The sequence below is a fragment of the Lipotes vexillifer genome, unplaced genomic scaffold (assembly GCF_000442215.2).
Source record: "Lipotes vexillifer unplaced genomic scaffold, Lipotes_vexillifer_v1.1 scaffold168, whole genome shotgun sequence".
In the NCBI taxonomy this organism is placed as follows: Eukaryota; Metazoa; Chordata; class Mammalia; order Artiodactyla; family Lipotidae; genus Lipotes; species Lipotes vexillifer.
This window is the reverse complement of record NW_006773947.1, coordinates 2077249-2100843: the sequence shown is the minus strand read 5'-3', so window position 1 is coordinate 2100843 and position 23595 is coordinate 2077249. Positions and strand designations below refer to the sequence as shown.

Here is a 23595-nt window from a genome sequence, read left to right as displayed (position 1 = left end):
CTCCCGGAACGGAGTGGGAGCCAGGCCCGGAACGTGTCAGCGAAGGTGCGGCTGGCATCCAGGGCGCCGACGCCCTCCCTCGGCACCCGACAGGCTTCCGGGTCACCCTTCGGCCCTCCGCCCTCGGCCCTCCGCCCGGCGGGCCGCACTGGGACCCCGCCCTCCCGGAAAGGGGAGGAACCTCTATCGGAGAGCGGGCCGTGGTCTCGGCCGGTGGGGGGAGCCCCCCTCCCGAGGCCAGGGGGCTGGCGCCGCGAGTCACGTGCCGGAGTGCTGGGGGCGTGGCACCAGGAAGCGGCCTCTGAGCCCGCGAGATCGCCGCCGCACTGCCGGACTCCCAGCGCTGGGTGCCGCTAGCTCGGCTCCACGCTGGCGGCCGCCCCCGGGCCCACCGCCGCCGCTGCGGTGCTCGCCATGGGCGAGGAGGACTACTACCTGGAGCTGTGCGAGCGGCCGGTGCACTTCGAGAAGGCGAACCCGGTCAACTGCGTCTTCTTCGATGAGGCCAACAAGCAGGTGCGGGCAGGCCCGCGCCCTACTCCCCCGCGCGGCCCGGCGCGCCCTGCCCGCCGCCCCCGGTGCCCCCAGGTGTCCCGTGCGCTAGGGCCGGGAGACCGGCGACCAGGCCTGGGGCCTCTCCTGCCGTGCGGGCGCGGGATCCGCGCCAGTCCCTTCCTGTGGGACCAGGCTCCGCCGCGGCCGGGGCTTCCCCCCCCCCCGAAGTGACAGCGGGGCGGACCCCAGCCCCCGCGCCGACCCTTCGCCCCTCGGCCGGTGTGGTCAGCTGGTAGCACTCCGGTGTGTCCTCGGCGCCTTTTGTTGTCTGTATTTGTCATTAGTTTCCCTTGCATTCAAAGATTTAGACGTTGAGATTTTCATTATTCTCGGAATTTTGTAAAGGGGCGGGGTGCGGGGGGCAGCGGGGAGGAGGAGCAGGGTGTGCGCAAGTGCCGCGGCGTCGCCTTTGCCGAAACGAATTAAAACTTGGAGCCTCGCTCGGCGGGCTGCTCTCGGAATGGGAGACTTTTTTCGTCTCTACTCTCTTGTTTCTGAAGATTCGTGTGGACACCAAGCCTCTGCAGTTTGCTATGCGTCACGTTAGTTTAGTTGAACCAGGGGTAGGGTGTAGCAGAAATCATCCTTGCAGGTTGGTATATGTGTCTAAAGCCTTTAAAAGTTCAGGCCGTTAAAACGTTGCTGCTTTTCCCTCTCAGGTTTTTGCTGTTCGATCCGGTGGAGCTACTGGAGTGGTAGTTAAAGGCCCAGATGACAGGAATCCCATCTCATTTAGGTAATGATTGTATTGACGTTTTCAGAATATTTTAGCATGTAAACAAAATGGTGTTTTTCTGTTGTTCAGAAGATTGTTCTAAATTTTGTCCTTGTCTCCCCTAAGAGGGCTGAAGTGGGGGGCATATCCCAGTCTGTAGGAAAAGGGAGCTGTGCAGTTTTGGTGGCACATCTCAGTACCTCCTGCAGAGTGAATGTGTGGAGGCCTTCCCTGTTGTTTTGGGATCCAGATACTCAGCGCAGGGCACCTACTTCCTGACACTTGAAATTAGCCTGTCGGGTGCGTTGATGTGCCTATTTCCGGTTTCTTGAGGGGAGGGCCTTCGTTTCCTTTTTGGGCCCAGGATCTTTGCAGAGCATTTGGGAGGTGGAGAAGATTCCTAGGTCAGTGTTTCCCATCTAATAAAGTGCATTAAAATCTCAGCTTCCACTATACTTCAGGGGAATGAATAGCAGCCTCTTACTTTCAGAGATATCTCAGTTTGGATGATAAACTATCTGGTCACCTTAACTCTCCTGATTACAGAAGGGGAAAGTACAGTGTAGGCCCCCCATTTTACATTTTACACTTGGCTTGTGTAAATAGGAAACAGTTTTTGAAGCAGAAAATGAATCAGCCGCTTTTTCTTTGATCATCATTTGTTTGGAAAACACTGATTGCAGCCCCTGTGCTGGGCATCAGGCGTGGGAAGGCTTTGAGTTAGCTTGGCTCCCTTCTGGAAAAGTCATACATTTTCGAGTGGGAGGCAGGTGAGTGGACTCATACAGTTTACTGTGGTAGGTGCTGTAGTAGTGCTCTGTTCAGAATGTGGCCACAGAGAAGAGATGGACATTTGTCTTGGGGTGGGCTGGGGAAGACCACTGCCCAGGCGGGGGCAGGCCTCAGAGTGGAGCGAGGCTTGGAAGAGAAGATTCTAGGTAGAGAAGAGAAGAGGCTTCCGGACAGAGAGGAGGAGGCATGCAGGCACCGTGCTGGGGGGACTCCGAGTCTGTGTGACTGAAAATGAGGTTTCATGCAGGGAAGGGGTGGGTGGTGGTGTGACCTCTGGCAGCAGTCGGCTATATTCCGCTGTGGATCTCGGGCTTTGTCTCATGCCTGAAGGTAAAGGTGAGGCGTGGCATGATGAGATCAATGTTTGGAAAGGGCGCACTGTTGCAGCATTGAAGCTTGATTATTGGGAGCCTGTCAGTCAGGGATCCCATTAAGAGACAATTGCTATAATCTGAGCAGGCAGGGAAGACCGGCCTGGGGGCACTGTAGACCAGCAAACAATAGGCACTGGAGGGTTGCTTAAGAAGGTCTGGGGTAAGACTTGGTGGTCTCTTGGGTGTGGAAAGTGAGGGTGAGGCCATGATGATCCAGATTAAGGGGCTCAGGAAGGCTTGGGGGAGGGAGATACTGAACTTAACCCTTTTTTTAAAAAAGTCTTATTTACTTTTAATAGCTTTATTGTGGTCTAATTATCATTAATTGCATATATTTGACATATGCAATTGATGAGTTTCGACACGTGTATCCATGAAACCATCACCAGTCAGGATAGTGAACATCCCCTTTCCTCTGAGAGTTTCCTCTGTGGTCCATCTCTTGACTTCCCATGTAACGTCCGATTGAGGCAGTTGTGAGACCCGAGGTGGAGCCCACCTGGCGGTGCAGCCCATTGGGTACTGGGTGGCAAAGAGTAGACTCCTTTCGAAAGCACTGCTGTACGTCAATCAAAAATAAGTAAGTAGGGCTTCCCTGGTGGCGCAGTGGTTGAGAGTCCGCCTGCCGATGCAGGGGACACGGGTTCGTGCCCCGTTCCGGGAAGATCCCACGTGCCGCGGAGCGGCTGGGCCTGTGAGCCATGGCTGCTGAGCCTGCGCGTCTGGAGCCTGTGCTCCACAACCGGAGAGGCCACAACAGTGAGAGGCCCGCGTACCGCAAATAAATAAATAAATAAAATAAGTAAGTAAATAAATATTTCACAGCTGCCAGCATCTCAAAGAAAAGAGAAAGTGCTGCTGTGAGGGCGATGGAGAGGGAAGGCAGCAGTGTGTGGAGAAGGTTACTGCATGGGTCTAAGTTACACCTAAAGAGAGGTTCAGGTGAAAGTGCAGTGTTCTCAACACCGCAGTTGCTGTTACCTGCAATTCTGTCGATTTCTCCCGCCACCCGTTGCCAGTTGGACTTTGTTCTTTGAAAAGCGGTCCTACTGATAGCTTCAGAAACATAGTTTTAATTTTAAACTAAGATTTGCTGCTTCCTGAATTTTGGTTTTTTTTTGTGGCTGCGTTGCGTCTTCCTTACTGCATGTGGGCTTTCTCTATTTGCAGCGAGCAGGGGCTACTCTTCGTTGTGGTGCGTGAGCTTCTCATTGCGGTGGCTTCTCTTGTTGTGGAGCACGGGCTCTAGGTGCATGGGCTTCAGTAGTTGTGGCTCGTGGACTCTAGAGCATGGGCTCGGTAGCTGTGGCACATGGGCTTGGTAGCTGTGGCGGCATGGGCTTGGTTGCTCCGCGGCATGTGGGTTCTTCCCGGACCGGGGCACGAACCCGTGTACCCTGCATCGGGGGACATGTTCTTCCCACAAAATGTTAGATGCTAGAATGCAGTTTTGAAGTGTAACTCATAACCTGCTCTTTCTTCTTTTGAAGAATGGAGGACAAAGGAGAAGTGAAGTGCATTAAGTTTTCCTTAGAAAATAAGATATTGGCTGTTCAGAGGACCTCAAAGACCGTGGTAAGACATATCTTTAAATACAGTATGAAGAAAAGGACATTAGAAGTACATCTGGAGGAGAATGAATTGCAAAATTCCAGTGTTAAAGGAACCATTTATTATTTTAATGTCATGGAAGCTATAGTTATGCTGCATAGTATTTGAGCCTTTGGATTCTTGAAGGTGAGAAAGACATTTAAATGGGTAAATACTTATGGCCTTAGTTTTTTTTTACTTAATTTTTACTTAATTTTTTACTTAATTTTTTTTTAAAAGTAAGTTGGAACCTCAGGTATCTTTCGTATTGATTGACATCCAGCGCCACAGGTTATGCGAAGCATATCTTTGGTGACTTTGTGAGTTAAGCTTAGCAGAGTAACTCCATTTATTCATTTCTCTCATCTTTGAATGCTCAAGCTAATAGGAGCAGATACTCAAAGCTGGAGCAGCCTGTCAGCATTTTAGTCTTCATAAATCTTCACCATCGCCATTCGTGAGGTAGAGGAAAAGCTGGCGGGAAGGAGGCAGAATCCTGTTTCCTTCTGTCAAGTATTAATCACTAAAATTTTTGGAAAGCCCCTAGTAAATTACAGCAACCCATTTCTCTGGAATCAACCATTTGAGGAATGAATTCTCAAAATCACTTTCTGAACCCTACCAGTATTTGGATTAACTCGTTTAAAAAAACGGAATTGTCGACCTGCTGCTATTAAGGGGGCAGATTGTCCAAATCAGTCTTTTTATTCTTCCTGTCTTTGGGTTTTGTCAGGTTTTTTTTCTGATTACTTTTTAAATTTGTCTTTTTCTCTTGTCTCATTGTATACCAAAGTAGGTCGGCAGTATGCTGCCCAATCCACATTTCTCCTCGTGTGTTTTTGTTTTGCAGGATTTTTCTAATTTTACCCCAGATAGTCCTCAGCTGGAGTACACTCAGGAGTGCAAGGTATGGGCCTGATCCTTTCCCAGCTGGTGAGCATTAACTCCGGGGGGGTAGAGGCGCAGGGTAGCGTGGTAATTTAGAGCACGAACTTGGGAGCAGGTTGTGCTTGAATGCTGGGATCTGCCTCACGTTGGCTCTGACTTTGGACACTTCTTAAAGTTTTTAAAGCCTGTTTCTTCGTCTGTAAGATGGAGCTGGAAGAATTAAATGGATGCAGGGTGCTGAACACCGAGCCACGTCAGCGCTTGGTGGCTGTTATCTTCCTGTTGCCCCTGCCCTTCTCTGCTGGGCGGCGATAGCAGCCTCTTTGGAGGTTTTTGGAAAAGGAGTTCTTTTTCCCTTTTTCCTGACGATGTTTTCTTTTCTCGACTTGTGCTCTTCGTGTCCTTCCCCTTCCCTCCTCCCTCCCTTCCTTCCCTCGGTGGAGATTCTAATCCATTTTAATTAGATTTGCCGGCTATGATGAACTAGGCTAGTGGGGGCTCAGCTCAGCGGGCATCGTGGCACCCGGGAAACCCGCAGAAGCTGCAGGTGGATAGGGTATAGCTTTTTCATTTTTGTGACGGTTTTGCTGATTGGGGATCCAGGTGGGTCCCTCAGCAAAGAGGGGCCCATCTGCAAATGCCTGCGCCCCTGGCAGAGCTCCGGGTGCTCTGTGTGCAGCAGGGCCCTGGCCCTGGCCCATCTGCCCTTCGGCTCCCACTGCTGCTCTTCACCACGTGACTTGGGACGGGGCTCAAGGCCTCCAACCCCATTTGGGGCAAGAGCCACAGAGAATCTTTAGGCCTATATACTTTTATAACGCCAGCTTTTATGATGTGTTTGACTCAGCGTGTCAGCTGTCCTTTGATTCCTAAAGTAGAGGTTGGTATCGGTGAGTGCTGGGCAGTTGCCTTTCCCTCTGTCCTGTTGACGAGAAGGACTTCAGACTCAAGTGCTTCAGTGAGGCGTTACAGGTGAAAATCTGGGAGCGGTGTATTTAAAAGAAAGTTTGATTTGTTCATAAGTAATCAAATCTCGGTAACTTTTATTAAAGAGCAATACAAATAACAAGGTATTTTAAGCTTTTGAAGAGCATTATACATACATTTTTTTTTCTTTTAATTAAAAAGAATCTTTTACAATTCTTTTCAGACCAAGAATGCCAACATACTAGGATTCTGCTGGACCAGTTCTACTGAAATTGCCTTCATCACAGATCAAGGAATCGAATTTTACCAGGTACTGTATTATGTACTGTATGTGCTAGAGAAAGGTCTGTGATCATGTTTTGGCCGTCTTTTGAATTCAGCACGAGATAGATATTTTGAGATTCCAGAGCTTTAGTCTTTTCGTTTGGGTTTTTATTCTTTTTTTCTAATTACAAGTAATACATGTTTTTTGTAAAACATTCAAACGTTACCAAGATATATGGAAGGTAAAAGTCCCCCATAGTCCCTAGAAGTAACCATTATGAACCATTTGATGCATGTTCCTCCATTTCATTCCTACACAGGTAGCAACATTTGTTTATTTTACAGAAATGGTTATGTTGTATATAAACTTGTGGCTTTATTTATTTATTTTGCGGTACGCGGGCCTGTCACTGTTGTGGCCCCTCCCGTTGCAGAGCACAAGCTCCAGATGCGCAGGCTCAGCAGCCATGGCTCACGGGCCCAGCCGCTCCCCGGCATGTGGGATCATCCCGGACCGGGGCACGAACCCATGTCCCCTGCATTGGCAGGCGGACTCTCAACCACTGCGCCACCAGGGAAGCCTTGTGGCTTTATTTATTTATTTTTGGTATAGCTGTCGTTAGACGTCTTTCCATATTTGTTCTGTTGTGTGGACCTCCTACAGTTTAACCAGTTCCTGTTGAACTTCATGCTTGTTTTCACTTTTTAGTGATTACAAACAATTCTACAGTGATTTCAAGCAGTGAACGGGTTTGTAACCATTGTTTTATATTCTTAGATGAGGCAATTGTTGGAAGGGAAATTATAGCCTACGTACGAACATCTAGAAAGCTTAAAAGATCTCACTAAATTTCTTCTAAAAGTTGCATTCTCACTAGCAATGTAGGAATCTCCATTTTCCAAACCTTTAGCAGAATTGGATGTTATAAGTCTGTAGACATTTGCCAGTCTAAGAGGTGGAAAGCCATTTTAATTTGTATGTTTCATTACGAGGGAGGTAAGCATCTTTTGTGTATTGTACATTCCTCTTGAACTGCCTCTTCCTCTTAAAAAGAATTTTTTTTAATTGTGTTAAGAAGCACATAAAGTGAAATTTACCATCATAACCATTTTTTGTGTACAATTCATTAGCGTTAAATATATTCACATTGTAGTGAAACAGATCTCTAGAACTTTTACCTTGTAAAACTGAAACTCTGTACCTATTAAACAACAACTCCCCCATTTCCCCTTTCCCAACCCGTGGTAACCACTGTTTTTCCCGTTTCTATGAATTTGTCTGCTTTAAGGACCTCTACCTCATATAAGTGGAATCATACAATATTTGTTTTTTTCTGGCTGTCTTATCTCACTTCGCATAATGCCCTCAAGGTTTGTCCATGTTATAGCATGTGTCAGAATTTTCTTCCTTTTTAAGGCTGAATAATATTCCATTGTTATACATACACCACATTTTGTTTATCCATTCTTCCACTGATGGACACTTGGATTGCTTCCATTTTTTTGGCTATTGTGAATAACGCTGCTATAAACACGAGTGTGTAAGTATCTCTTTGAGACCCTGCTTTCAATTCTTTTGAGTATATACCCCTAAAATGGGATTGTTGGATCACATGGTAATTTTGTTTTTAATTTTTGAGGGGTTACCATACTGTTTCCATACTGTTTCCAATGGCAGTTATGCCATTTTACATCCCCACCAACAGAGCACAGGGTTCCAGTTTCTACACATCACCACCAACACTAGTTGCTTTCTGTTTTATTGATAGCAGTCATCCTGCTGGTTGTGAGACGGTATCTCATTGTGCTTTTGGTTTGCATTTCTCTGATTAGTGATGTTGAACAACTTTGCATGACTTGTTGGCCATTTGCATGTGCTCTGGACAATGTCTGTTCAAGTGCTTTGTTATTTGGGTTATTTTTGTTGTTGAGTTGTAGGAGTTCTTCATACATTCTGGATATTAACCCTTTATCAGATAGATGATTTGCAAATGTTTTCTCCCGTCGTAGGTTGCCTTTTCACTCTACTGATTGTTTACTTTGCACCTTCCTCTTTATCTTCTAATATGTTCTAGCTGCCTGACCTATTGGGAAAGCTTCTGAGATCTTGCTAAGTGGAGCCAATGTGGAGAGTGTTAGTATTCTTTCAGGTGTTAACTTTGTTGCCCTAATGAAAGCAGTGTAATTTAGAATGTACTAATGGAGGAGATATACCTGTGTAACAGTGTGCAAAGTGAATGTTGTGGTGCTTTGCTGTAGGGCTGTAATCAGAACCTTAGCTGACCAGCAGAAAGAAAGAAAAACTACACGAATCCCATACGTACAGAAATAGAATTTTGTATCTATGATAGCAAGGAAATGACGGCTTGCTTTACAGAAGGGTTCCCTCGGGCAGTCATTTAAAAGTATAGCTTTCTGTTCTCAGTAGTAGAAAAGTGTATATTCAGGTCATCTAGATGGTTTTCAGATCTTCAAGAAATGTTAGAAAGAAAGAGGACTCTAGTACATCTTTATTTTATTGTACTTGGATTATTGAGAAACCCACGCCCCCAACCCTGACCTCCAGGTCTGTTCTGCAGGGCAGTGTTCTGGGAGCATTAACATCTTGGGGCTGTATTCAGCATTCCTTAATGTATCAGAAGATTGAGCGTATATTTGAAATGTGCCTTGATTATAAAATACAAGGTTTGCATGCGGAGTCTCATGAACACATCTGTTAGAAGAAGGGAGCCCCTCCCAGCCTCAAATTGAGATTGCAGGCTCGGTGCACGTGGCTCCAGGGGCGTGGGTTTGTTTTGACTGTTTCCATGACAGTGAGGATGCTGCTCCTCCCTGCCCTTCGGTGGACGGTGCCTGGGAGTGAGGAGGCTCAGCCCTGCCCTGCAGTGAAGTGGGCTGCCTAGGCCGTCACTGGGGAGGCAGGTCCCCTCGCCTCTCCAAGCCTTATTTTCTCCCCTCAAATTGGCTTAATGATGCCCAGCTCTCAGCGTTGTGGAGAGAGTAAATGGGCTAAGATTTGGAAGCGCTAAGCACAGGGCTGGATAAATGGTAGCTGTGGTAAATAAAAATGATTATTTTTTTCTGTTTAACCTACTGGGTTTTTTCTTCTGCTTTTTATTATTTTCTTCATTTACTGTGTCAGTCTTCAGACGTTTTTTTTAAATTTATGGCTGCGTTGGGTATTCGTTGTTGCGCGTGGGCTTTCTCTATTTGCGGCGAGCGGGGGCCACTCTTCATTACTGTGTGCTGGTTTCTCATTGCAGTGGCCTCTCCTGCTGCAGAGCACCGGCTCTAGGTGCGCGAGCTTCAGTAGTTATGGTGTGCGGGCTCAGTAGTTGTGGCTCATGGGCTGTAGAGCGCAGGCTCAGTAGTTGTAGCACATGGGCTTAGCTGCTCTGTGGCATGTGGGATCTTCCCAGACCAGGGCTTGAACCCGTGTCCCCTGCATTGGCAGGCAGACTCCCAACCACTGTGCCACCAGGGAAGTCCCAGTCTTCAGACACTTTGCTGTTGTATTTGTTTGCTTTTGGCCAAGCCATGTGGCATGCAGGATCTTAGTTCCCCAACCAGGGATTGAACCCATGTCCCCTGTAGTGGAGGCGTGGAATCCTAACCTCTGAACAACCAGGGAATTCCCCATTTACTGTTTTTATTTATTTATTTTTTTTGCGGTACGCAGGCTCTCACTGTTGTGGCCTCTCCCGTTGCGGAGCACAGGCTCTGGATGTGCAGGCTCAGCGGCCATGACTTATGGGCCCAGCCGCTCCACGGCATGTGGGATCTTCCCAGACCAGGGCACAAACCCGTGTCCCCTGCATCGGCAGGCGGACTCTCAACCACTGCGCCACCAGGGAAGCCCCATTTGCTGTTTTTAAATGAAAGCTCTGTTTCTTGAACTTTGCATCAGGTATTACCAGAGAAACGGAATCTGAAACTCCTGAAGAGCCAGAACATCAACGTGAACTGGTACATGTACTGTCCTGAGAGTGCTGTGATTCTGCTGTCCACCACGGTGCTTGGAAATGTGCTGCAGCCCTTCTATTTCCGGGTAAGAGTCAGCTTCCCTTTAGAATAATTTCCCCTCCTACCTTGTTCCTCTAACATCCTAACTGATCCAGTAACTTCAAAGGGGCACATTCCTCCAACAAGAGCCTTGCCACTTCCGACCACTAGAGGGCACCCCGTACCATCCCATCACCGCCAAGAATGAGTCCTTCTGGGGACAGGCCCCTGGGACCCTGGAAAGGATGGAAAGACATAGTGCGTGTATATCCTCAATGATTTGATGTGGGGAGTGCTAAAACATCAGAGGGGGTTTAATAAGCTTTTCTTAAAACTTTTTTCTTCCCCAAACAGGCTGGCACTATGTCAAAGCTGCCCAAGTTTGAGATCGAATTACCAGCTGCACCTAAGTCAACTAAACTGAGCCTCTCAGAGAGAGACATTGCCATGGCAACGATGTATGTCTGTTCTTTGAGAGAATTCCTTCTCGTAATTGCTTTCAGGGATATCATGATAGAAGAAGCATGTTGTAAGAACTCCAGGGCTGCTCGTGCTCCATTAGCCTTGGAACACACGATAAGGACTCCGCCTTCCCTGCTTTGTACCCAGATCTTAGGAATGTAGAAAGCCTGTCATCTTCTTGACATTCTTTTTTGATTTTATTAACTTTGTGATCTTAGGGAATTTTTCACCATTCTAGTCTGATAAAATGAGAACACTGAACTGATTTATTTCTTAGGTTTCTTAGTTTTAGAAATTTCTTTTCAGTCGGTGAGTCAAAACTTATCACACATTATTTTTTAGCTAAAATATATCATACTTGTTCTAAAGAAAAACATAGTTTACATTTTTATCTAACAAATGTAGACCTGAATTACTTATGTAGGAAGGTATATTTTCATTTGGAAATGCAGATATCTCAAATTTTAAAACTTTATTGTGAAAGTATCAAACACAAAAAAATAGAAACTGATACAAAGAATCTTCTGTATACCCATATTCAACAAATATAAACAGTTTGCTCCTAAATTACTTCTGATTCTTCTATGGTCTAAAACAGTGGTTTCCAAACAGTAAAATTTTTTAGCATTTAGAATGCTTTTTTTTTTTTTTAAGAAATCTGCAGCATCCTGGTTTAGAAAAAGATAAAATGAGAACAGTCCTTGCAAAGGGGGAGACCCTTCCCCCAGTCTCCTCCTTGTCCCTGAGGCAGCCCCAGCAAAGTGTGAACTCCTGGAATAAAAATGTACATGCAGGAACTGGTCACGGCGACATTTATCAGATGAGGCTTAAAAATCAAGAGTGATATCTTCCTGTGATTAAGGATTGTACTCATTATATAAAACTGGGAAATTAGAGAAAGTTAAGAAGAAAATGGACTTAGCATATTACTCAAGGGCAGCTATTGACAACATGTATTTCGTTCCAGTTTTGGACATTCTGCATAAGTCATTCTGCAGAAGTTTGTGTTTTTCTTTTGAAATATTGTGATCAAACTATATTTAGTTTAGTTTGTTTTGTTTTGTTTTGTTTTAATTTTATTTTTGGCTGCGTTGGGTCTTCGTTGCTGCGCGTGGGCTTTCTCTAGTTGCGGTGCGCAGGCTTCTCACTGCGGTGGCTTCTCTTGTTGCAGAGCACAGGCTCTAGGTACACAGGCTTCAGTAGTTGTGGCTCTTGGGCTGTAGAGCACAGGCTCAGTAGTTGTGGCACACAGGCTTAGTTGCTCCACAGTATGTGGGATCTTCCTGGACCAGGGCTCAAACCCATGTCCCCTGAACTGGCAGGCAGATTCTTAACCACTGCACCACCAGGGAAGCCCAAGCTATATTTAGTTTTGCATCCCCCCTTTTCACTGAACTTTATAATAGGCTTTTTTTTTTTTAAGCTAACTGCACTGTCTTTGTAAATATTTCTGTTGGCTGCGAAATACCCCATTAAGTGAATATCTCTGAATTAACTATGGCCTTATAACTCTGCAGTTAGAATGGAGGGACGTCAAACAGCCAGCATGACTTACGTCTCTTTGTTCTGTGATTAGATACGGACAGCTATATGTTCTCTTCCTGAGGCATCATTCTCGGACCTCCAATAGTACTGGAGCGGAGGTAGTCCTATATCACCTACCACGGTATATTTAATGCTTTCTTCCCTCTTCTCTGATTGTAAAATATGAACTAAAGCTTGTCGATCTATTTTTTGACCTTTCTGTTGTCCTACAGAGAAGGCGCCTGTAAAAAGATGCACATACTGAAGTTAAACCGGACAGGGAAGTTCGCCCTGAACGTGGTGGACAACCTGGTGGTCGTTCATCATCAGGACACGGAGGTACAAGTGTTGGGGGGTGTCCTGCTTGAAAGAGCTGTGAAAATGGACAAAATATTCTGAAGGAGACTGGAAAGTGCTTTTTATGCTCAAAGTTTTGATCTTCCAGGTGGAAATGGGTTTGGATTTCTAGATGGTTTAGGAAAACCCTACCAGTTAATTAGCATAATTAAAAACTGTTTCACAAAGTAACATGTGAGGAGATTGGACTTTGGAACAATTATTTGGTCGAATCATCTAAGCTGGGGATTCCCTGCCGAGCCAGTGTGTTGTGTGAGCACATGAGCCCTGTACTTCCTCTGTGAGTGTAGATGATGATGGTTTTGAGGCTCTGTGGCCAGAGAAAGAACCAGAATGATCCTGCTGCTTCTGCCCCATCAGCTGGGTGTCTGGTGGGAGACAAGCCACTTCCCTCCTTGCCTCCTGGAGGCTGGTGACACCCATGTTGATAACTAATAAAGATGGAGCTCTTCAGAGGCAGCATGTCATAGATGCCAGGAATACTTCTGAGAGCTGATAGACATGTACAAGAGAGCTGGGATGTTCCAGCAGGTTCCTCCTCAAATGAGAACCAGCATGCAGGGGTGGAACGCAGACACGGGGCTCCTTCAGCTGATCCCAAAGAGCAGCTGTGAGGTCATGAGAGGGACGGGTGGAACCGTGGTTTGTCGGGGCTGATATCACAGTCTTGTCTTTTTCCCCCTCAGACATCAGTGATATTTGATATCAAGCTGAGGGGGGAGTTCGATGGCACCGTTACCCTCCATCACCCGGTGCTTCCAGCTCGATCCATTCAGCCCTATCAGATCCCGGTGGCAGGTAAAAGGGAATCTCCGTGTGTGCATGGATGGGCGGATAAAGGGCTTCCCAGATCTGTTTGCTTTTGCAAGGGGTGATTCTGTTTTTTGTTCTGTTTTGTTTTTTAAATGATACGTCTGCTGATTCTTTAAGCTAAAATTGTGTTCTTGTGAAAGTGTTTTTTAATTTTTTGGTCCTGTGGGATCTTAGTTCCCTGACCATGGATCAGACCTGCGCCCCCTGCAGTGGAGGTGCAGAGTCTTAACCGCTGGACCGCCAGGGAAGTCCCGTGAAAAGTGTTTTATAAGAGAGAAGAATCTTCCTCTGAAGAAAATAGAATGATTCTCTTCTCTGAGCTTTAAAATGGAGAGTTGTGATTACCCATTGAAGCCCAAAGATTTTTTTAATGTTGAATAAGACCTTGACGTTTCTGTGGGTCTGTGCTCTGTAGCCCTGAGGTTAAATTTGGCTGCTTATGGCTGTTATTTTAACCTGGGATGACTTTTCCTTATCTTTCTCACATTCTGCGTCATAATTATAATAAATACTGTGTTTTCCCTTGACTGATGGTCACAGTAAGTACTTAGGCTGTGGTTCTGAGGTTATTCTGAACCACTCCTCCAACCTGAAGAGGTGGCAGTAGGAAGTCAGAGGAGAGAGAGGGTCAGGATTTCAGAAGAAGGGAAGGAAACCATTTGGTTCCTTTTGCTTTTTCCCAATGTAATTGATTTTAAGGGAGAACTCAAATCATATTCTCTTCTTTTCAAGGAGATTGAAGTCTAGAGTAAGCTAGTTGAAGTTTCAGTGTGTAAACCATAGTCAGATGGTACACATTTGGAACTCTGGGAGGAGTGTGTTCTTAAAAGGAATCCCCGTCAGATAGCTTTGGTGTGTCAGCCTCGCCTGCTGGCAGGATATCCCGGTACCTGTCACAGGGAAGAATCAGATCAGCCTCTGGCTGATAGCTTAGCAAGAGCACTGCCTCCTGCCTGCCTGCCCAGTCTTGCCAGGTCAGCCAGAAGCTGAGCAGAGTTTGAGAATAAGCTACAGTGGAACCTTGAACAGTGGGGTTAATCCACATGTAATTTATGGTCAGCCCTCCATAGCTGAGGTTCTGCATACAAGGATTCAACCAACCACAGTGGTTTTTACTGTTGAAAAATATTCCTGGGCTTCCCAGGTGGCGCAGTGGTTGAGAATCCGCCTACCAATGCAGGGAACACAGGTTCAAGCCCTGGTCCGGGAAGATCCCACATGCCACGGAGCAACTAAGCCCGTGCACCACAACTACTGAACCTGTGCTCTAGAGCCAGCAAGCCACAACTACTGGAGCCCACGTGCCATAACTGCTGAAGCCCGTGAGCCTAGAGCCCGTGCTCCAAAACAAGAGAAGCTACTGCAATGAGAAGCCTGCGCACTGCAACAACAGACCCAAGACAGCCAAAAATAAATAAATTTTTAAAAAAAGAAAAAAAATATCCCTGTATAAGTGGATACATGCAGTTCTAACCTGCCTTGTTCAAGGGTCAGCTGTAGTTCGCACATTTGATTTAGGTCTCTTGGCCCTCTCTGTTCTTTGCAGCTTCTTCCTTTTCCCAAGGTAGTGATGTTTAAAAGAGTAGATTGTGTCAAATGATTGGCTTGTACCTGCTCCTCACTCAGCATGAAGGTAACTGCTGGTGAATTGGGGCAGAAACAACTATAAACGTTTCAGCCCTTCAGCTCTGTTCCAGTTGTTTAGGACCAGTAAGAAGGTAGTCAGGTTCTGACTGGCTGTTTATATAAAGCAAAGGCTAGGTGTGGCTAAAACAAGAGCCCAGAGATTAATAAGAATTCAAGAGTCCGTGAATCTCTGGGCTTCCAGAGTGGGTTGGCAAAGCGTTTTTTGTGGTTAATGACTTTTTGTTTTTCCTGCTAGACTCCAAGCCCCTCGCAGGTTTGTAGCATCTTTGTATCTTGCCCATCTGAGCTGTCGCAGGTGTGCTGTCACAGGTGCGCTGTCGCAGGTCAGGAAGAGCTTGTTGGACTATTTTGAAAGACGAGACCGGCAACTTGGGGAAGAGCCAGCCTCCCTCGTTTCCCCTTCTGGTTTTGGTCTGTTCGACCAGTGGCTCTCGAGTAGGCTACACGTTAGGATCACCTGGGGGGCTTTCAAAACCAAAGCCACCTGGCTGTCACCTGAGTGCATTAAGTCAGCGTGATGGGTAGCCAATCAAGGCCCACGTGTAGGACCCTCACTCGTAGGTTCCAAGTGCAAGTGTTCTTTGCCTCAGCTTGTCTGGTCTGGCCCTGTCCTCTACCGGGGGCTCTGTGCAAAATTACCTTCTCCAACCTGCCAACTGAAACCTATTTTCCGATTGTACCTGGGTAATTGGAACAGAACTAGGAATAGTCATGTTCAGTTTGCAGGCCGCATTTTTCAAGGTCACTGCAGGCTTCCCCACCAGACATACACACTCGAGCAATGTCACTGGTAGTTGTGAGTCCCTATCACGAGAGGGTTTTATTGGGGTGAGGGGGTCTGCTTCCCACGTGACATCTCTGCCTGGACCTACACTGTGCATTGGAGAATTGAGCTCGTTATTTAGATAATTAAGCCACAAAACACTTTGAAATAGTCTCAGTGAATATCTGAGTATTTGATTCTGAATCACTCAGGTGAATTGCTCAGTTCTTTAACGTGCATGTGGGTAAAAAAGAAAGCGCTGTGAATTGAACCTTGACCTGCTTTCTCCTTGGCGAGACATCTTCATGGATGGTTCTCGACTTCCCCCTTCCTCCTTATAGGTGTTATCAGTGGGACACGACAGTTCACTTCTTCGTTATTTAACGACAGTCGAATGAACATTTACTGAAGGAAGTATTGTTACCTTTACGTCCCAGTATTGGCAGCACTTTCTGGCCGCGTCACCAGCCCTCACACACAGGCGTCTTCTCTCTTTGTAGGTCCTGCTCCCGTGACCAGCCAGTCCCCCATCCAGTGTAAACTCTGTATCCTTTCCGAAGGCCTTGGCCGGGCACAGCAGGGGAGCTGTCACCTCTCCTTACGCTGGGGTCTGAGGGTGGTCCGAGCCCCCGGTCAGGCATGAATAATGTCGTGGGAAGCGCCTGTGGGGTTTCCTTCCCATCGAGGGCCGGGCACCTAGGGCGGCCTCAGCCAACAGGGTGGGAGGATGCTAATGGGAGCTGGGTTTGCCTTTTGTCTTCATCTCTTCCTGGTTTAGAATTTCCTATAACATGTAGATTCTTCATCCTGGATTGTCTTTCAACCCGACATCATCATCAGTGCGAGCCAAGGTGGGTCGGGGTGGGGGTCACGCTGTTAGAAAGCTGTGCTTGCTGACGGTCTCCCGTCCATCTTGAGGGGTGCCAGCCCTGGGAGGGTTGATACAGGGGTGACTCAGATCATTTCCAGTGAAGCCTTTGGTTCTGCTCTCCTGGAGCCCCAGTTGAGAAGGGCTCTGCCCGTCTGCCTGGCAGTGTGGGTGTCAGGAGGTTCAGGGCTGGTGGATGGCTGAGTTACGGAGCTCCTTTGGGAGCCTCAGGAATTGCCTTTTGACCAATGAGCCAGAGCAGGAGAAACTGGAGCCCAGGACCGAAGTTCGTGCCCTGCAAACACCCGTTCTCCCTTCAAGGTCAAAGGGGTTGGTCAGGTGCAGGGAGGGGTCGCCTGTCTGTATGCAGTAGACACTCCACTCCACGGGTGCACGTGGAGGGTCACTCTGTGAGGAGTCAGCCGACACGCAGAGGTGCTTTGGCTGCCAGTCCCACTGTTGTCAGACGTGTCCTGAACATCGCAGCCTGTGCTTTGGCGTGAGAAGCAGCCACTGGCTGTGCTTTGCAGCACTTCCCCCCATGAATGTTGAGGGGAACCAGCTTTGGGGCTTTCGTTTTGGTTTGCGTCCCACTATTAAATTTGCTGCCTCTCAATCCAGGTTACCTCTGGAACCTCCAAGTGAAACTTCAGCCCATAGTAAACCTCTTGCCAGATAAAGGAAGGCTCATGGACTTCCTCCTCCAGAGAAGGGAATGCAAGACCGTCGTCCTGTCGGTGTGCTCGCAGAGTAAGTGGGGTCCTCACCCTGCGGTCTGATTCCTGACATTGCCTGCGCCGCCCACTGGGAGACGGGCCACATTTTTATTTTGTCTGCAGCCGGTAGGCTCAGTGACAAGTGGATTATTTAACCCCCTGGAAAGGCTGCTCAGTATAAAAATGACTTGTCTCTACAAGACATTTCCTGGGCAAAGACTAAATAAAGGAGACCTAAACATGGGCACACGTGAGGGTAGGGGCTGACCCCGACCCCAGCTTGAAAACAAACCTGTTTCAGAATCCAAGTCACTCACGACATTTATACCTGCTTTGAGAATCTTCTGACGCCCTCCGTAGCTACGTTAGTAACCGGCAAGGGCTGGTGAGTGCCCTTGTGCCCCGGTCTCTACACCGTTTCTCCGAATGCCCTGGTGGCCCCCGGAAATGAGTCATTTCTCTCACAGTGTGTTTAAGTTCTAAAGTTCACACAAGGTTGGCCGACCTGTGTGAACCCTGACTCCTTCCAGTGTTGACAGAGTCAGACAGAGCAACACTGCCTGTGATAGCCACTGTTTTTGACAAACTCAACCAGGAGTATAAGAAGTACCTGGACGCCGAGCAGAGTTACACGCTGGTAAGTTGTATGTAAGTGACAAGGACCTCCTCCCTGCCCCACCCCGGGTATACTGTCTGTGTAATTATGACACAAGATTCTGACAGAATGACACCACTGGGGTTTGCTGTGTGCCAGAGGGCAATGTGGCCGGCCGTAGGGGGAACGTAACTCCAGAGTCCCTGTGCCCCATGAGCTAGAGGCTGAACACCACTTAATGTCTTCACCTTCTTTTGTTGTTTTTTAAAAATTATTTTCTTTTGGCTGTGTTGGGTCTTTGTCGCTGTGTGCGGGCTTTCTCTAGTTGCAGCAAGCAGGGGCTACTCTTCACTGCGGTGCGCAGGCTCCTCGTTGCGGTGGCTTCTCATTGCGGAGCACGGGCTCTAGAGCGCAGGCTCAGTAGCTGCGGCCCAGAGCATGGGCTTAGCTGCTCCGCGGCATGTGGGATCTTCCCGGGCCAGGGATCGAACCTGTGTCCCCTTCTTTGGCAGGCAGATTCTTAACCATGCGCCACCAGGGAAGCCCTCTTTTGTTGTTTTTAATCTATGTTTGATCTTACACGTAGATAGCTCCTTGGTCTGCCTTTATTTTATGGATAAAAAAAGCAGTCTCAGTTTGGTTATTTTATATGTCTTTCTGCCAATCCAGAGCCTAGACTCAGTAAATCAGAAATACAATCATTTTGCCGCTTGTTCTTCCTTTCCTCTGAGGATGTAATAGCTATAAAAATTAAGACGTGTCCTGGCACTCAGTCAGGATCCCCTTAGGACTGTGATGACTCAGCATTAGCCCTGTGCTTTTCCTATAGTGGGCTCAAGTGTTTGTTGTGAAGGGCTGGAAAAAATTAACGTGGCTTATCAGGGTCTGCTGTACTCCTCCTTATTGTACCTTCTGAAGCTAGAAAGAAGTTCAGGACAAGTGGAATGAATGATTCCACTTCAAGAATCTGATTAGTCCAAAGGCTAAAAATGGAAGTGGTTTTAAACAATAACAAAAACCCCAGAACGGCCGTCCCCTTCAGCTACTCAGGGCTAACCCAAATGCTAGGTGGTCTGTGATTAATAAAATTAGGGAGTTATTTTAAGAGGTTAAAAAAAAAAAAGTCTCCCTGGCAGTCCAGTGGTTAAGACTCTGTGCTTCCACTGCAGGGGGCGCAGGTTCGATCCCTGGTCGGGGAACTAGGATCCCTGCATGTGGAGCGGTGCAGCCAAAAATAAATTTTAAAAAGTCTCGATAAAACTATGACTTAGGCTTTTTAGTTCCATCCGTGAACACTGGTGTATTTCCTGACCTCCTAAACTCCTCCCCGGCCAGCACAGGAAAGAGTTTGTCCAAGAAATGAAGTAAGTGTCATCCTCTGCTCACGTCTTAGGCTCCCAGCATCTAGGGGTTCAGTCTTTTTGGATTAGCTGCGAACACGCCATGTCCCAGAAGACGACTGAGGTCCCGTCTGTGATGTATTGTGCAGGCACTAGAAGCGGGGCAAAGCCGGAGCGGCCCGTTCCTCAGGAGGCCGGCGCGCACCCAGGCCGTGGTCGACCAGTCTGACATGTACACCCACGTGCTGTCGGCGTTTGCGGAGAAGAAGGTAGGGGAGGCTCGCCGCCCCTTCTGGACTGAAGGTTCCCAAAACAAAGATCTCACTTGAAGGGGACTGAGGAAAACGAGTAGAACTCAGAATGTGATGAGAGTAACTGGGTTATCTTGGGTGAGGACTGAATGCTCGTGGTTTGGCTTCTAATACTCAGGCCTAAAGATGATCCCCGACCCAGGAGGTTCTGGAGAGGTTTGTGCAAAAGCAGCCAAGTAGAACCCTGGAAGCAAGGGGGCAGATAAACAAGGAGCTGTTACACGGAGCCTCCTCTGCCACTCTGGTTCTAAACACTTTTCCCCTCTGTAGGAGATGCCTCAGAAATTCGTGATAGCCGTGCTCATGGAATATATCCGCTCTCTGAACCAGTTTCAGATCACAGTACAGGTACCTTCAAGCCAGCATCTGTGGTCCCACGTTAGAGGGGCAGGGGATTATTAAAGTAAAAGCACTGCCAGTGCCCTAACCGAGGTGACTCTCTGTACACACAAGAGTCTGCACACCTGCCTCAGACTCAGCGACCCTCCTCACGTGACCCCACGTTCTCAGGTGGAATGATCAGTTTCAGGCTAGGTCGAGTTCTTTCACCCGTCACTTAGAGCAGCCGTGGTCCTCGGCATGCTGAGCCTCTAGTCTGTCGTAGTTGAGCGACGCGGACACCGTCTCTCCTTGTGTGTCTGTCTCAGCATTACCTGCACGAGCTTGTCATCAAGACGCTCGTCCATCACAGCCTCTTCTACACGCTGCACCAGTTCCTGCAGTACCATGTCCTCAGCGACTCGAAGCCTTTGGTAAGTACCACCCGATTTTTACTTCTTTGACTTAAAATTTGACCTTTCAACATACGGCAAATCTAATCTGAAAATGGGTCTTCCAGGCTTGTCTGCTCCTCTCCCTGGAAAGTTTTTACCCTCCTGCTCATCAGCTGTCTCTGGATATGCTGAAGGTAACTGATACAGCAGAGTTTTAAACCCCATAGAAGCGTGTTCCCATTACTTGCACTGACCCGGATTTCTTTTTCTCCCTTACTTCTAGCGCCTTTCCACAGCAAATGATGAAATAGTAGAAGTTCTCCTTTCGAAACACCAAGTGTTAGCTGCCTTAAGGTTTATCCGGGGCATTGGTGGCCACGACAACATCTCTGCACGAAAATTTTTAGATGCTGCCAAGCAGACTGAAGACCACATGCTTTTCTACACTATATTCCGGTTTTTTGAACAGCGAAACCAGCGTCTGCGAGGGAACCCTAGTTTCACACCAGGTGAGAATATAGCTTCAGGGAAAAGACCTGGGGCGACCACAGACTCGGACAGTAGCAGAAGGGCACTGGCGGCTGGGGGGGGCGAGAAGCCTTTTGGTTTGGAGAACTCTCGGGTTAGTTTTTAAAAAACAAAATTTTGTACCAGCCCATATAATCCTTAGCCTGTTGTAGTGAGAGTGGATTCAAGGTGCTGATGGAACTGGAGTTCTGCTCTGGAACTGCAGTGGGGTGTCGGGGAGGAAGGTAGGGTAGCCTGGGCCCAGCTCTGTCTGACATCTGGGCCTGGAATGGCCCTTTCTGAAGAATTAGGAACAAGACAGGAAATGGCTGCGGAGGGTTGCAAATGGCCTGGGGCTTGTTGATGTTTTAGTTTTAGGCAGAAAGCATTGGCTAATCACTCTTATCTCCAAAGTTATGAAATCTAAAGCACCCTCTTCCTTAGAATGGGGAGGAACCTGTAACTCTTTCAAGGCTCCTAGCATTCACTGATCACCCCGCTTCTCCCCCGTCTCTCAGGGCAGAGGGCAGTTTGCTGAGGGCTGTAAAGGTTCTGTAATGGCACAAGCTGGGTAAACAGAAAGGACAACTCAAGAGCTTAGGAAAACAAAGTATTTTATGAAAGAAAACTAAGTTAAAACCCAGTATCCACATCTAGGAGCTGCAAAGTTCATTCTCGTTTTCCTCCTTTCATGCCTCTAACGGATTAAATCTGTATTTTCCTTTACAGGAGAACACTGTGAAGAACACGTTGCTTTTTTCAAACAGGTTTTTGGAGACCAAGCTCTAATGAGGCCTACTACGTTCTGAGGTCACTTGCTAGTTTTTTTTTTTACATATATATAAAATGTGTACAAAGTTAATTTATTGCGTTAATAAAGCTCTTTAAACTACAAGATGTTGTAATAAAGTATATCTACGACATCCTCAAATGTTACTAAAAATATGGTATAGAACTTGTGTGATGGCTTACTCCTACAAAAGGAGAAACATTGCATTGACTGGCCTTTAGAAAGTGTCAGTGAGCAGAGAACAGCCTTCCTAGCGGTCCCTTCTGCCTGCCCGAGAACCAGGCTTCGTTCCTGGAGAACCGGAAGGCGCTCCAGCGTCTTGGGGCTACCTCCAGGCTCAGTAATACTGCTTCAAGGCAGAGTCTGCATTCCTGAGTTTAAAAGCGCTATGGCCGAAGCTGCTGCTGTTAAATAGCCTGACATCTGCTCGCACTCAGGGTTCAACCGAGCCTTGACAATGCAGCTGCTGTCCAGTGGTAAACCGACCAACTGACCTGCAGAGTCTCCGAAGCCCGTGAGAGGGCTAGAAATTGAGGAGCTTCTCTCGCTCTGTACCTCTGTATCGCTCTTGAGCGGCCAAACTTTTGGCTTTATTTATCGATGGCCCTGTGAGGGATAAAAAGAATGAACTTTTGGATCATTTCTTTAGGAGAAAAGGAGATAATTTCTACTGTAACACAACTTCCTATCCCCCAGAGATTAAGGGGGAAAAAAACCCCTCATTTTCTTAATCACAAAGCTATATATCAAGCAAATTAGTACTGTTCTTTCAGCCACAGGTCATTTACAGAAGCTGAAGTGACCACAGAGGCAAAAAGATCCTAAGGAGAACTCCAAATTAGAGATGAACAGCAGAGGCAGTGTTCTGCTAGAACAGCGAACGGAAATGAAAGCTGTTCCAGGGCACCGCTGGGCTGTGGCTGGACTCATGTCCTTCACCTCAGCAGGGAGGAGCCCCGGGCTGCTGACGCACAGACTCGCTTCCAATCTGACGACGCGAGGCCCCCAGTTTTCTAATGTAGTATGGACGAACGTGAAGCCCCAGGATTGGAGCTCTTCTCTTAGAAGGTTTTTACTCAGTGTTATTTATCAAATGACCATCAGTATAAGTACATTCAAATACTTCAAAAGAATGCTTCAAGGTATCCTTTTCCTTTAGTATCATGCTTCCTCCATCCCACTAGGTTAAAAATAAAAACTCTTACCTATGTAACTGAGCAAGACAGGGAGGAATATTAATCCATGAGTGGCTCCCAGTAAGACCATAGCTAAATACATCCTGAAGTAAAATATCTGGAAAATTTGAGATTTGGCAAAAGCCAAAACCATAATGCCTCCAAATTTTGTTAGTGTGATTCCACTGAATACCTAAGAGAAGAGAGATGGGGTTAGAAGCAACTTTTATCAACCTACCGTAATTGAACACTTCCTCATAGAGGGATTTCTTAAAAGCCAAGGTCCAAAGTAATGGGGGACTGAACCCCAGCTTTCAGATTTACTGATAAGTAGCATTAGGCTCTGCCTAAATTGTTTTATTTGCTACTTATGAATCTGAGGGGGAAAAAAAAGGGGTAATAAGGGTAAAGGCTGTGTATTCTGCACAGACCCCATGGCAGCCCTGCAAGTCTATCAGTGCGATTTTTCCAACAGCATTATTTTTCAATTAAGGTATGTACTATTTTTTTAGACAGTGCTATTCATTACACACTTTTTGTTGTTACTCTGTAACAATGTTGTCTGGTGGTAAAGTAACTGGTTCATAGTTCAGCCCTGTATCCTGGTTTAGCCTGAGAAGATTCTCCAAATGTGAACCACAAACTGCACACTGGGCTCCAAGCATGGCAGCTCCCCTGCTTTTCAACACACATGGCTGGCCTGGGTTTTAAACGGCTCTCAAATCAAACTTCTCTATCTTACTGCTTCAGCCATACTGTCATCTGCAAAGCAGTCTCCAGCAGTAACAGTTCTAAAGAATTTCAGGGTGGAGCTCTATGCAAGATACAGCTATTTCATGAATTGCCTGAAAACTTGTAATCCTTAGGAGCTGCTGCTAAGTAAAAGATACAAATTCTGCTTTCCCTA

General features: G+C 47.1%; 2 protein-coding genes across 4 annotated transcripts in view; one reads left to right on the top strand and one right to left on the bottom strand.

Moving 5' to 3' along the window:
- Positions 1–274: 274 nt before the first annotated feature.
- RMC1 (regulator of MON1-CCZ1) lies at positions 275–21648 on the top strand. 3 transcript variants are annotated; one of them, XM_007448600.1, is made up of 20 exons: positions 275–516; positions 1215–1291; positions 3927–4011; positions 4877–4933; positions 6065–6151; positions 10013–10153; positions 10462–10565; positions 12146–12235; positions 12327–12432; positions 13137–13248; positions 16174–16218; positions 16471–16524; positions 17163–17291; positions 17788–17894; positions 19342–19461; positions 19774–19851; positions 20151–20255; positions 20342–20410; positions 20500–20725; positions 21453–21615. In XM_007448600.1, exons 1-20 carry the CDS (start codon positions 415–417, stop codon positions 21530–21532), a joined length of 1974 nt encoding a protein of 657 aa, XP_007448662.1. In that variant the 5' UTR covers positions 275–414; the 3' UTR covers positions 21533–21615. The 3 variants fall into 3 exon arrangements, with proteins under 3 accessions (XP_007448662.1, XP_007448664.1, XP_007448663.1); XM_007448602.1 differs by lacking the exons at positions 4877–4933; positions 6065–6151 and having other exon boundaries at positions 20624–20725; positions 21453–21648; XM_007448601.1 differs by lacking the exons at positions 4877–4933; positions 6065–6151 and having other exon boundaries at positions 366–516; positions 21453–21614.
- Positions 21649–22036: 388 nt separating this feature from the next.
- Positions 22037–23595, bottom strand: part of NPC1 (NPC intracellular cholesterol transporter 1) — a 49758-nt gene continuing 48199 nt past the window's right edge. The window contains exons 25-26 of the mRNA XM_007448620.1: positions 22719–22881; positions 22037–22119 (exon numbers count right to left, since the gene is read on the bottom strand). Of these exons, the coding sequence (XP_007448682.1) occupies positions 22037–22119; positions 22719–22881 (246 nt within the window). The remainder of the gene's footprint in view (positions 22120–22718; positions 22882–23595) is intronic.